Here is a 12,776-nt window from a genome sequence, read left to right as displayed (position 1 = left end):
GAGTAATTTATTTCACTGAGCCCAGAATGCTGGTATCACCTTCCTCTGACCATACAGGAAGAACTGCCCTCAACTGTCCCTGGATACAATTAAAAATTGCCTTTGTGGTTTTCCAGACTCTCCAAGAACTTGCTCTGATCTCACATCCTGCTGTCTGTGCTCTCTATTCCTGGACTCTTTATCCCACATCACCACTCTCTGTATGGCTTGCTGGTCCCTGTTTCACTACCACTGCCTTTGCTCTCCCTCCCTCAGACTCCTTGCATCACATCCTCTCTTCACATTGCACCAAAATCCTTCCTGTTCTCTGTAGCTTAAAGCCGACTCCCGCTACGGAAGTTTTTATGAGACTGTTGCATCAAGGATTCCACGGAAGATTATGTGCAATGAGCTGTTAGGGTCACTGTAATATCTCTGTGTAATCTCTGTTACCATTGAAAGCTTCTCTTCCCACTGTGGCATGCATAGTCCAATGGGCTCATTTGCGGTCTTTACAGAATCACAGGGGTTTTTGGGTGGAGGGGGTATGCTTTAGCAGAGGTTTGCCAGCATGACCCTTGTGTGCACCACAGCCAGCTGAAGAGCTAAGAAATGCCCTGCGCTGGCAGCAGGGGGGTTGGAAATGTGGCTCAGTGAATGGGAAGAACAAGAGGAACAGAGAAAGTCTCCTCTTTGAAGCATGCATGAAAGATGCATCCCTGCCAGACCCGTAGCTATTCACTGGTTTTGGGGCACTGGCACCTTTTTTTCCATCAGGTCAGCATGTCTCATCGCCTGTCTATTTCATCTAGGACTTTCTCCGAAAGCTCCTGTTTTTGTTGACATGAACTGGTCCATGACAAACATATTCCTATAGCATGCTGCTTTGTGAGCTTCTCGAACTTTATTGCAGCAGTAGGGTTTTGTTCCTGTGCTTTTTGCTTTTTAGACTGATTTATTAGGTCTGTTTTTTTCGGCTGTGATTCATTTGTACACAGTTCACGTTCTTCCCTCCTAAGTGAGCAGGATTTGCACAGGCTGATGAAGAATAAATGTATCCAATGACAGGCTTATTTTCAGAGCCAATTACCAAATGTTCAAAATCACTGTAGAAATCACTGAGTAGGAGGGGGAGAAATTAAGACACGTTTTCAATAGAAAATAATGGAGTCTGCTAAGGAAACAAAACTGTTACATGCAAAGTGATCTGTCCAATAAAAACCTAAGGAATGTAGCAGGCAGTGACATGCTTTCATTGCTAAATTCATACCAAGGATCATCTATGTAAAAGAAAGGAAGAGAAAACACCAAAGCCTTACCAATGAGGCAAAGACATACTTCTGGTCTTTTTCCTGAAGGAATATCAGCATATCTGAGAGGAGGACAGCCTGGACCTCTACAACAGAGAAAAAACACCAAGGTTTAATCACCAAATATCTATCTATGTCAGTCACTGGTTCTAGTGCCTACCAATACCTTTTATTTAGCAATGTCATGCATTCTAGAGCTCCTGGTGAGCATAAAAGTGATAATTCAGGCTACCCCAAGAAGGTGGATTAGTCTGCTGTTTGGTGTGTTTTGCTTCCTAGTTAGTAGGAACTGTTAAGCATTGCAGAGGCAATATACTCAGCCCCTGGAAAGAGAACGGCCTCTATCTCTATAACGACTCCTCTGGGCAATGTAAAATCACCACTGAAAGGAGTCAGATGGGATGTTCTTTTCCAAACCACAAGCCCTCCGAGAGTCGTGGAAGACTGGGGAAGTGGAAGCAAGGGATGTTCACTGAACATACACCCTATTCATTCAGATAATCTATATTTTTATCCTCGAGCAAAATATCTGTTTGGTTTTATTGCTCTCCTCTCATGAGTGGTGCAAATTATCTTGTAACACCACTTGTCAGCGGCAATTTCTTCAGCAGCTAATGTTGACTCTGCCCACAGATGTATATGGCTCTCTCTGAATTCATGAGGAGCCAAACGAGTGTGCCTCAGAGGGGAGAATCTGACTCAAGCAGGAGAAAAGAAAGAAATCCAAAGAGGATGAATATAAAATTCTGAATCAGAGCAAGGATATTTCCCCAAAATACACATTCTACCTTCCAAGTTGCCTCATGATACATCACAAGATTACATAGTAAGTATTGAGTGCAATGCCCCACCCAAGCCCCACCGCACAAAGAGTTTCTGTGTAATACACTACGAGGCCTTGTGATATACAGATGAGGTAAACTCAAAAGCTAACTCATCCCCTGCGTAATTCCTTCCAGGCTTTTTGAAAGAACAAGATCCCTTTCAGATCAAATACGAACCAAACTTTTGCTGAAGTCTCAAACCAAACCCAAACCTCTTTGGGGGTTTGTAAAAGTTCAGGTAAGATTTGTTTTACTTTGGTTTGTTTTTATTTCCAGCTGCACTTTCTGCTTTTGGTGCAGAGGAGGAAAGACCAAAATACTTCAAGAAAAGCTATTCCTGTGTTTCTCCTGGCTCCAGTTCCAAATCCCAGAAGTTAGGACAAGCAGGTTCTAAACTTTTGGATGCTTTCCCATCTGGAACTTCTGACTCATCTCTACTGACTAGCTATTGGCTTTGGTACTGGGAGCCATTATTTCTATGGGAAATGCATAATATAACTTATGCTAACTGAGAGATCTCATGAAAGTAACCCACATGCCAAATAGGGAGATATCTCATTAAGAGATCTATTGCGGGTGGGTAGAAATGAGTTGGGTCTGGGTCACTGCTGCCAGGCAGATGCACAATTAGCTCTCTACACTCAGAAGTTTCTGGAATTGGGTGTGGTAGTTTTGGGTATGCTCAATAGGTTCCCTGTTGCTGGACTCAGACTTCATGAGGGCAAGTAGTTAGCCTTTTGCAAAGCAGCTGCCCTACCTGCACTCTGTGGGTTGGGACAGGCTGAGCTGAGCAGAAAGCAGCTCTTTTCCCTAACTCCGAAGCATTTTGCAGCAGCTTGGTGTTACTGTTCACCCAGCAGGGAAGCACTGGCAGTGTTAATTACAGAGGGAAAGAAATGGGAGGGGAAACTAATTTCTTTTATTTTAACTGTATACTCTGAATGCTGTTTAATTTTAGCCAAACTGTTTTAGTTCAAATTGTCTCAACCAGTATGATTCCCCAACTTTTATTTAAATGTGATAATGAGGAAAGAGTTATTTATATTTTGCTATTCTCAGTTTTGTTTCTTTTTACAGCATTTTTTTTAAATCTATAAACTTAACTGAGTGATTTCAGCAGAGGAGGAGGAAGAGTCTGCATGGATTCCAACTGAAGATTTCTACAGGCAAGTGGAGGCAAGATGTTGGTTTTGACTCAGCGGACTGTACAGATTTGGTGATCAAAGACTAATTGAGACTCAGGTGAACTCAACCTAAGCTTTTGGGAACCCTGAGTTTCTTCTCACTGTGTTTCGGTGGGGACTGACCTGTTTAAATGCAATTTTTTTCTTTATTTTTATGTATACTGTAAAGGTAATACATGTGGATTATAAAGTAACCATGTAAAGTTGTAGAAATTAAGTTGTAATTATTATTAATAATGGTGTTTCATCATTTTATAAACTTGGTACTTAAGAATTAAGTTAATTCCTTTTGTTCTTCTGGACTTGATTGTCAGGAAGTTGACCTTGTGCAATCGTTGCTGAAAATCCTCAATGACTAAATTCTGAGTCTCCGAGTGCTTTTCTATGGGTGTTGAGTTTTTTTAGGCACTGGAGAAGGGCAATGAAGTAAACTCTAGCGTCCACCCAACGATTACAACAGCAAGAGAAATAATTTGCCTTACCACCATCCACAGTCAAACATTCCTAGGAACTAGGGCTATCAATTAATTGCAGTTAACTCCCACGATTAACTCAAAAAATTAATTATGATTAATCGCACTTATAACAATAAAACACCAATTGAAATTTATTAAATATTTTTTATATTTTTCTATATTTTCAATATTGATTTCAATTACAACACAGAATACAAGTGCACAGTGCTCACTTTATATTATTTTTTATTACAAATATATGCGCTGTAAAAATGATAAACAAAAGAAATAGTATTTTTCAATTCACCTCATAGAAGTACTGAAGTGCAATCTCTTCATCATGAAAGTGTAACTTACAAATGCAGATTTTTTTGGTTACATAATTGCACTCAAAAATGAAACAGTGTAAAACTTTAGAGCCTACAAGTCCACTCAGTCCTACTTCTTATTCTGCCAATCGCTAAGACAAACAAGTTTGTTTACGTTGACGGGAGATACTACTGTCTGCTTCTTGTTTACAATGTCACCTGAAAGTGAGAACAAACATTTGCATGGTACTTTTGTAGCCCGCGTTGCAAGGTATTTACATGCCAGATATGTTAAACATTCATATGCCCCTTCCATGCTTCGGCCACCATTCCAGAGGACATGCTTCTATGCTGATGATGCTCGTTAAAAAAATAATGCGTCAATTAAATTTGTGACTGTACTCCTTGGGGGAGGAATTGCATGTTTCCTGCTCTGTTTTAAATATATTCTGCATAGATTTCATGTTATAGTAGTCTCGGATGATGACTCAGCACATGTTAGTTTTAAGAACACTTTCACAGCAGATTTGACAAAACGCAAAGAAGGTACCAATGTGAGATTTCTAAAAAGAGCTACAGAACTCGACCCAATGTTTAAGAATCTGAAGTGCAGCCCCAAATCTGAGAGGGATGAGGTTTAGTGCATGCTTTCAGAAGTCTTAAAAGAGCAACACTCTGATGCAGAAACTACAGAACCCAAACCACCAAAAAAGAAAATCAACCTTCCGCTGGTGGCATCTGACTCAGATGATGAAAATGAACATGCGTCAGTCCGCCTTGCTTTAGATCGTTATCAAGCAGAACCCATCATCTGCATGGACATGTCCTCTGGAACGGTGGTTGAAGCATGAAGGGGACATATGAATCTTCAGTGCATCTGGCATGTAAATATCTTACAATGCTGGCTACAATAGTGCCATGTGAACGCCTGTTCTCACTTTCAGGTGACATTGTACACAAGAAGCAGGCAGCATTATCTCCTGCAAATTGTAACCAACCTTGTTTGTCTGAGTGACTGGCTGACCAAGAAGTAGGACTGAGTGGACTTGTAGGCTCTAAAGTTTTGCATAGTTTTATTTTTGAATGCAGTTTTTTTTGTACATAATTCTATATTTGTAAGTTCAACTTTCATGATAAAGAGATTGCAATACAGGACTTATATGAAGTGAACTGAAAAATACTTTTTTTGTTTTTTACAGTGCAACTATTTGTAATAAAAATAAATATAAAATGAGCACTGTACACTTGGTATTTTGTGTTGTAATTGAAATTAATATATTTGGAAATGTAATAAACATCCACAAATATTTTAAATAAATGGTATTCTATTGTTGTTTAACAGTGCAATTAAGTTTTTTAATTGCTTGACAGCCCTACTAGGAACCTAGAAACCATCTTTAAACTTTCCCTCAGAACAGATCATATCATATATTTGAAATCTAAATTATCCTCCGATGGCACACAATATGGAGGGATGCACTGGTAAAAACCCTTCAACTTCCACCTCTGCAATCAAGACATTCTTTGGAGACATAACATGGTAACTTTCCATGCATCATATCTGTTCCACACACACCAAAGAGAAATGGCCAAACTCCACTGAAGCCCCAGATACCAAGATTATATGCCTGATATTGGTGGAGAGCGAAAACAAGCCCAACCTTTCTGAAGGGGGTGGAGTACAGCATTGGCAGCTCTTGGCAAGCTTCTGCTTGTGAGTGAGGGAATGACTAACATGATTCCTATCTCAAAGTTCACTTGAAAGATTTCAGGTCCCAGTTCAACAAAGCAATTAAGCCCAATGCTTTGCTGAGTTGGGGGCTAAATGCCTTAACAGTTTTTTACTTACATTAGTGAATGAAAATCAGTTCAAGAGATCCAGCAACCAGCATGTGCTTCTTTTATGGGGCTTCTGTCTGCAGGGAGTGGGGGCTCGGGGCTTCAGTCCCCAGGATGCACCTGCTGGGGCTCAGGACTTCTGTCCCAAGGGAGGCGCTTGCTGGGCAGAAGCCCCTAGCGCCACCACCCCGCCACAGGGCAGAAGCCCTGAGCTCCAGCAGGCAGCCTTGGCTCTCGAACTTCTGAAGATTATCGTATGCGGCTCGGGGGGCTAGTACATTTGGCTACCCCTGATCTGTAATGTGCATGCAATAGAGAATACCGCAGTTGCAGGGACATCAAGGAAACAGAAAAGCAGTAATGGTTTGGAGCAGCAGGCTCAGAAATTTCAGAGTAAAATAGTGCAGGCCCCCAATGGAGACTTACTTCAGTGTAACAGGTAATGCAATGCTGGGTCTGCTGAGCAGCTCCGGGGAACTTTCGAATAATAGAAATGTCGTGCTGCTCCTAGGCAGCAAAACTGGGAACTGCAATGGTTGCGTTTCACATTCAGTGTGCGTATTTCCTAGAGCCAATGGATGTGTATAAAACCGCAGTGTATAAACATGAATTACTGCCTTGCAGCCAGAGCATTGTGCTGATCCACATGGCCAAGAGATACAGATGGCTAAGCACATTCCTTAATTAATTAGCTTCGGTGCCCTCCCACTACAAACCCTCAGTGAACAACTGCGCATCACCGTTCACACCAGCAACGGCACTATTACGCCCTGCTGCTCTCATTCTTAATTTACTCTTGGTGGCCAATTTTCTTTTAGTCTGGATCCCAGGACTCCCAAGGAGGTGCCCACTGGAAGAGTTGGGTTGGTTCTATCATGAGCTGCTCCATGACTGCTGAGGAGCCAGTGGAGCCAGGATGACAATGAGCGAGGTTTCCCTTCCCTGGGGAGGGGAGGAAGGAGGTGGGGATTCATCATCACACCCATCACTTAGCTTGCTGGGCAAAGCTTGGAAGGTAAATAAATAAGCAGCATCAGTGGTAAGCAGTAACAGAAATAGCAGAAATATTTGTGGCAGTAATCCAGGGTGTTACCAGGAGCACAGGGAAGGATTTTTCATGGTTTTTACTTTGACAGCACCTTTCTAGAAACAGAAAAATCAATAAAATAATAGGAATAATAAATGGGCCAGCAATTTCAGAAGAAACCCTGTGTAAAAGGCAGAGGACCCACCAAGCCAAAGGAAAGGGAATGAAGTCGCAGGTCGCAAGATGGATGAGCCCTGCCATCATCTGGAGACAAGAAGGGTACATCCTTTGGGTGCATGATCTGTAGGATTTTCTCACCTTTCAGTCTCCCAGCTGTGTTTTTCAGTGAGACAGGCCCATCTCGGATGAGCTTCCTACGTCTCAAGTCCTCCCTGGCAAACATCTGGCCGCTCTTCATCCTCATGATGGACTTGCTGTCCGTCCGGGTGTAGATCTCGGTAAGGCGCGTTTTCTTTTCATAGTTGCTGACTTTGCTATTGACCGCAGCTATCACGTCTTTAACCAGGTTTAGCGACTGAGTCAAGTCTTGATGCTCCACTTCGTTTTCTTAAGGAGTGAGAGAGACACTTCAGTTTCAGTTCACCTGTATTGTGAGTGTGCAGAGCCTAACTTCTTACTTCTCCCCTTCTCTTTACCTCTGAGTCGTCAAACGCTATAGCACACGGATGCACTATTTTTAACTATCTTCCCAAGACAAGTTTCATTCAGAAGAAATAAAAAGTTTGTCACAAACCTTAAATAGACGCCTATACAGTAAAGGGGAACCACAAGAAATATACTCTGCATGAGCTATGGCAAACTAGGACAACACAAATAAGGACCATTTTCAGCCTCTGCCAAGTGCATGGCTACCTGACTGCATGTATAAAAATGGGCATGCAGCCATTGTGCATGTGCATACAGCTGTTTATGCAAGCAAATCAGGTGCAGCCATTTTTGAACACCAGTTTCTATTAGGAACACTCAGTAAAGCCGCAATAGAAGTTTTAAGGGTCTGGATTAATGGTCCACCCTCGTAGTGGCAAAATTCTCATCTCTTTGGGTCTTGATGAAGTGACACATTTGTGAAATAAATTGTTTCACATTTCAGAGATCCTCGCTCACACTTCTATAAACCACGACTATGTATGAGCAAGGTAATGGCCAACAAGATAGTCCCTTCTGAACATAATTTTTTTTTATAAAAAACAAACACAATATTTGAAAACTTTCGAAAGGTATGAATTACAGAACATTAATGATTATACAGACACAGTGGTCAGTCTCTGCCATTCCTTGGCTAATCTACAGTGTCAGCTGACGTATCTGTAGGATGCACACCCGCTGATAAACTGGAATAGAAAGCATTACGTATACATCACTCTCCAGAGGATTTTGTGGGTGAAATCATACAAAAAACACCTCTGGAGTTTACTGTATCTTAAATGGAGTGGCACAGATAAATCACACCTCATCCTCACCTAATAAAAGGCTTCCACAGAGATTAAACAGAGTGCACCAGCAGAAAGCAGATGAGATTAAACTGTAAACTGAGCCTTTTTGCTCGCTAAGTGAGAGACTGAGAGAAACCAGGACCATAGCAAGCATGTGCTATGCAGGCTACTCCCACATGTTTCTACCATCCTAAGCCCTGATCTCCGCAAGCGTTAAGATTCTGTGGCCGCTCCTGATGGGTTGATCATGCAGAATCAGTAAGGTGCTTGTGTGACACAAAGAAATACCCTAGAGAGTTGACTGAGGATTTATCACCCATAACCACTTGATCACAAATCACCCATAAAGATTCATATTTGAGGCCAAATTCTTTGAATACAGTATTTACAAGTATGGTAATGTAGAATTCCTGGGATGGAAGAAAGGTTCAAAGGGAGAGCGTGAATCCTCTTGGAGATCTGAGATCTTATTCTTCCTTATTTTGCCAGCCCCTTCTCCAAGGCCCTGTATGGCAGCCACTATCCAAAGTGGACAAGATAGGAGTCTTTGTGGAGCAACATACATAGACTCCAATTAGCTAGAGATTGCTGTAATGATGAGCATATCAAGGCACTTCACTTCTACAGGGGCTGTGTGCTGTATCTTTGCAGCACTCTCAGGCCTGTCTAGCCTGAGGTTTGAAACCCTGATGGAAGAAATGAAACCCAGATCTCTAATTACAGCAGTGCTGGGCACTAAACACTGGGCAGGCTGGCTGGCTGATTCTGAGTTGGGCAGTTTTACTGGGAAAGGTCCTGGAGAACGATACAGAGGAAACAAACATGCTTAGGAAAAGAAACAGGCCCTACCTTTGGTATATTGTAATATTCTTTGTAATATCACGGGATACTTTGTGATCCTTTGAGTTACCAGTAAGATGCACTCAGGAATCCCCAGGCGCCTCACCACCGCGCTGCTCATTTTTTTCTAAAAAAAGGACAAGACACAAATTAAAATGCTGCTGATGGAGTGTTCGGCAAGACATGCCAACGTGCAGTGTGCACATGCTGTGGGGGTCAGCAACAAATCCCCCACCACTGCCTACCTTGATGAATGCCTGAAACCGCTTCTCTTTTGACTGCAGGTCTTTGAAATAATTTACCGCCTCGTTGTGGTGCCCGCAGAATTTGCCGTACGTTCTCTTCATTCGCTCCCCAGTCTCACCGGAAAACTGCAAGACATGAACAAAGTTATAGCCCCCACACTGAGTCCTTGGGATCAATGACTTGGCATCACCCGCCGTCCGTCACTGAAAAGGACGGCTACGCTGGCAGTATGAATCTAGCCCGAAGTGTAGCTTTCAAAAAACGAAATCTGTGGAATTTTCAGAATGGAGACTCGGCGCGGTATAAACCCAGAGTGAGAGACCCTACCACAAAGAGCTGGCACTCCAAAGACACAAGATGGACAACGCGGGGGTGGGGGAGAGAAGAACTACAGAGGTGGGAAGCAGCTTGCCCGGGGTCACACAGCAAATCAGCAGCAGCCCCAGGAAATGGAATCCAGGTCCCCTGCTTCCAGGCTTAGTGCAATAAATGACGGACTGTACTGTAACCAGCGCTGATGCTTTTCTGCTCACGTGGTATGAACAAACAAAGCAGGTATCAAACCTGACATCAACCCTTTCACCTGAAAATCTCAAAGCACTTTACAAAGATGCACAATTATTGTCATCTCTGTTGTATAAGTAGGGAAGCGGAGGCACAAAGGAGATGACTACGCAGCAAAGAAAAACCCACGGCTGGCCTGTGCCAGCCGACTCTGGCTCAGGTGCTGTTCCATTGCTGTGCTGACTTCCAGCCTCGGGCTAGAACACGAGCTCTGGGGACCTCCCACCCCATAGGGTCCTAGACCTGGAGCTTGGGCTGGAGCCCAGACGTCTACACAGCAATGAAACAGCCCCACAGCCTGAGCCCCACAAGCCGGCGTCGGCTGGCACGGGCCAGACACGGGTTTTTCTTTGCTGGGTAGACATACCCGAAGAGCTGATGCGACTCACCTTAGGCCACTAATAAGACAGCATAAGGGCAGGTCTATACTACAGAACTACTTCAGTATAAATAACTATGTCGCTCAGGGGTGTGAAAAATCCACAGCGACCTAAGCACTGGTGTAGTCAGCGCTATGTCAGTGGGTGGGCGTCTCCTACTGATGGAGCTACCGCCTCTTGCTCAGGTGGATTAACTACACTGACAGCAGAGAGCTCTCCCATCAGCGTAGAGCATCTTCATTAAAGTACTACAGCCGTGCAGCTGCACCAATGCAGCCTTTTAAGCGTAGACCTGCCCTAAGAGAGAATTGTAATTCAGGAGTTCCTGGCTTGCAGTCTTGTGCTCAGAGCATGCAAAGGTGTCTCACCACTCACCTGATTCACCAGGATGTCTCCTATCCTCTTGATAACAAAGTTCTTTTCACTTTTGTCCACCAGGGACTCTTTCTTCCTCTCCAGAATCCGCTGGAAGAACTGGTTGTGGATGTTCAGCAAGTCATCCAGGCAAGGAAAGACCTTTTCCACCATTTGCTGTTCAAACTGCAACTCTTGCATCATCCCCCTGCTGTACACATCACTCATGATCTTCAGAGTGCGGACGTGATGCATCTCTGTCTGCATCAGCTCTGCATGAGACAAGGACAGGTCCAACACAGGAAGCACAGGAGTCATTATTACTATCTTCTAGGACAAGGCGTTGTATCAACCCAGAGTACTTGGCATTGCTAAGCCAAGGAAAGGCACTTACCAGATCTAGCTGGTTAGAAGGGCTCATAGAAGCTAATGATGTAATGAAGAGCTATGGGGTCATAATTCCCCATTCTGACGTGTGTGTTACTTGCACTAGTATTACTGGGATTTATACATATGAACTCAGGGGGAAACAGTCTGTAATACATTAAATGCAACACTTTGGGCTTCCCAATACCATTGGTATATACCAATTTCACTCTTTTCTTGCCTCTTAATAGTTACTGATTGGATTATCAATGTGAAAATATTTTTTTTCTTTTCAAAGTGCATGGTAGGGCATCGCTTGGGGTGGATCAGCCCTCCCCCTACTCTGTTTATAGTAACAAGTGCTCGCTCCCATTACTGCTAGAACACTGGTCCCCAAACTGTGGGACCTGCCCCTCTGGGGGGGCGTGAAGGAACGTTCGGGAGGGGTAGAGCATGAAGTGGGGCCTGGGCCAGCCCCACACAGGGGAGGAGGGAGGGCCACCCCACCCTACTCTGGCCCCAGCTCACAGCCCCACCCCCAGCCTTGGCCCCTGGACCGGCTGTGGCTCTGCTCTCGGTCCCAGCCCAGCTGCGGCTCTGCTTCCAGCCACAGACTTGGCCCCAGCCTCGGCACCCGGCTCCCAACGGCAGCTGGGGGGGAGGGCAGAGGGCAAGGGGGGTGGGAGTGGGGCGAGGTAAAAAGTTTGGGGACCATTGTGCTGGAATCTGAACACTGCAGAAGGACAGATAATACCAAAACACCATGTTGCTCCTCTCAATATAGTTATTTTTCTGTGTAGCAAAAGCGGACTCTTATATCAAGGGGGAGAAGATGCTAATACCCATGAGTACAGAGTAGTCAGTTACTTGTAACTGTGTATAAAGGTCATCACCAGACAAACCAGGAGATGGAATTTGTTCAAGGTAAGTGAAATCCAGAATTCCAAAGCTTACTAAGATGGCATTGGAGATCTTCATTTCCAGTAAGCTCCAAGAGCGAAATTCTGGCCCCAGTGAAGTCAATGGCAAACTCCCTTTGACTTAAAGTTTCCAAACTATTCACAAACTAAAAAAATATGAACAGACCATCCAAACCTAGAGGTTTCTACAAACTAAATTGGATCACTTCTCTTTAACCAATAAACATCTCACCATATATGACATCTTGCCGTTTGACGACATCCTTCTTATGCTGCTTCAAAAACTTGCTGTCCACTACTTGACTCCAGGATTCTGCCTCCAGCTGCTTGGAGTCCATCTCAAAGTCCCCCATGAGCTGTCCTTCATTCATGTCTGCACCTGCATAAAAGCACCATAAACAGATATCTGGTCCCATTTGAAATTCCCATTGCCTATTCTACAGATTTAGGCTTTGTTCTGAATGCCACAAACATTATATCCACTCTCCTTTACTGACATGGAAACAATTATATCGAATTTTACTGGGTAAGTACGAAACAACACAAACTACTTTTATAGGTTACTTGCTAGTTGCACTAAACAGGTCCACAATTATCATGTATACTGAACTGTGGTTTACAAGACAAGCAAGAACCAGTTATCTACCATGTAATGGCATGGTAATTAATATGCAATTTGCCCTCCTTTGTTTACTTCAGTAAATTAACAGAACTGTTAAGGAGTGC

At 43.6% G+C, this 12,776-nt stretch overlaps 1 protein-coding gene across 14 annotated transcripts in view; it reads right to left on the bottom strand.

The window, feature by feature from the left end:
• AKAP13 (A-kinase anchoring protein 13) overlaps window positions 1–12,776 on the bottom strand; it is a 337,762-nt gene that overhangs the window by 19,303 nt on the left and 305,683 nt on the right. For 13 of the 14 annotated variants that reach the window (XM_039490381.1, XM_039490379.1, XM_039490390.1 and 10 more), the window contains 6 exons: window positions 12,283–12,429; window positions 10,786–11,036; window positions 9,466–9,591; window positions 9,230–9,347; window positions 7,245–7,493; window positions 1,299–1,375 (listed from right to left, as the gene is read on the bottom strand). In XM_039490381.1, the coding sequence (XP_039346315.1) occupies window positions 1,299–1,375; window positions 7,245–7,493; window positions 9,230–9,347; window positions 9,466–9,591; window positions 10,786–11,036; window positions 12,283–12,429 (968 nt within the window). The remainder of the gene's footprint in view (window positions 1–1,298; window positions 1,376–7,244; window positions 7,494–9,229; window positions 9,348–9,465; window positions 9,592–10,785; window positions 11,037–12,282; window positions 12,430–12,776) is intronic. The other variant, XM_039490382.1, reaches the window with a different exon arrangement.

Source organism: Mauremys reevesii, linkage group 10, assembly GCF_016161935.1.
Source record: "Mauremys reevesii isolate NIE-2019 linkage group 10, ASM1616193v1, whole genome shotgun sequence".
Lineage (NCBI taxonomy): Eukaryota > Metazoa > Chordata > Testudines > Geoemydidae > Mauremys > Mauremys reevesii.
Note: the sequence above shows the minus strand (reverse complement) of the source record. Positions and strands in the feature narration are given on the sequence as shown.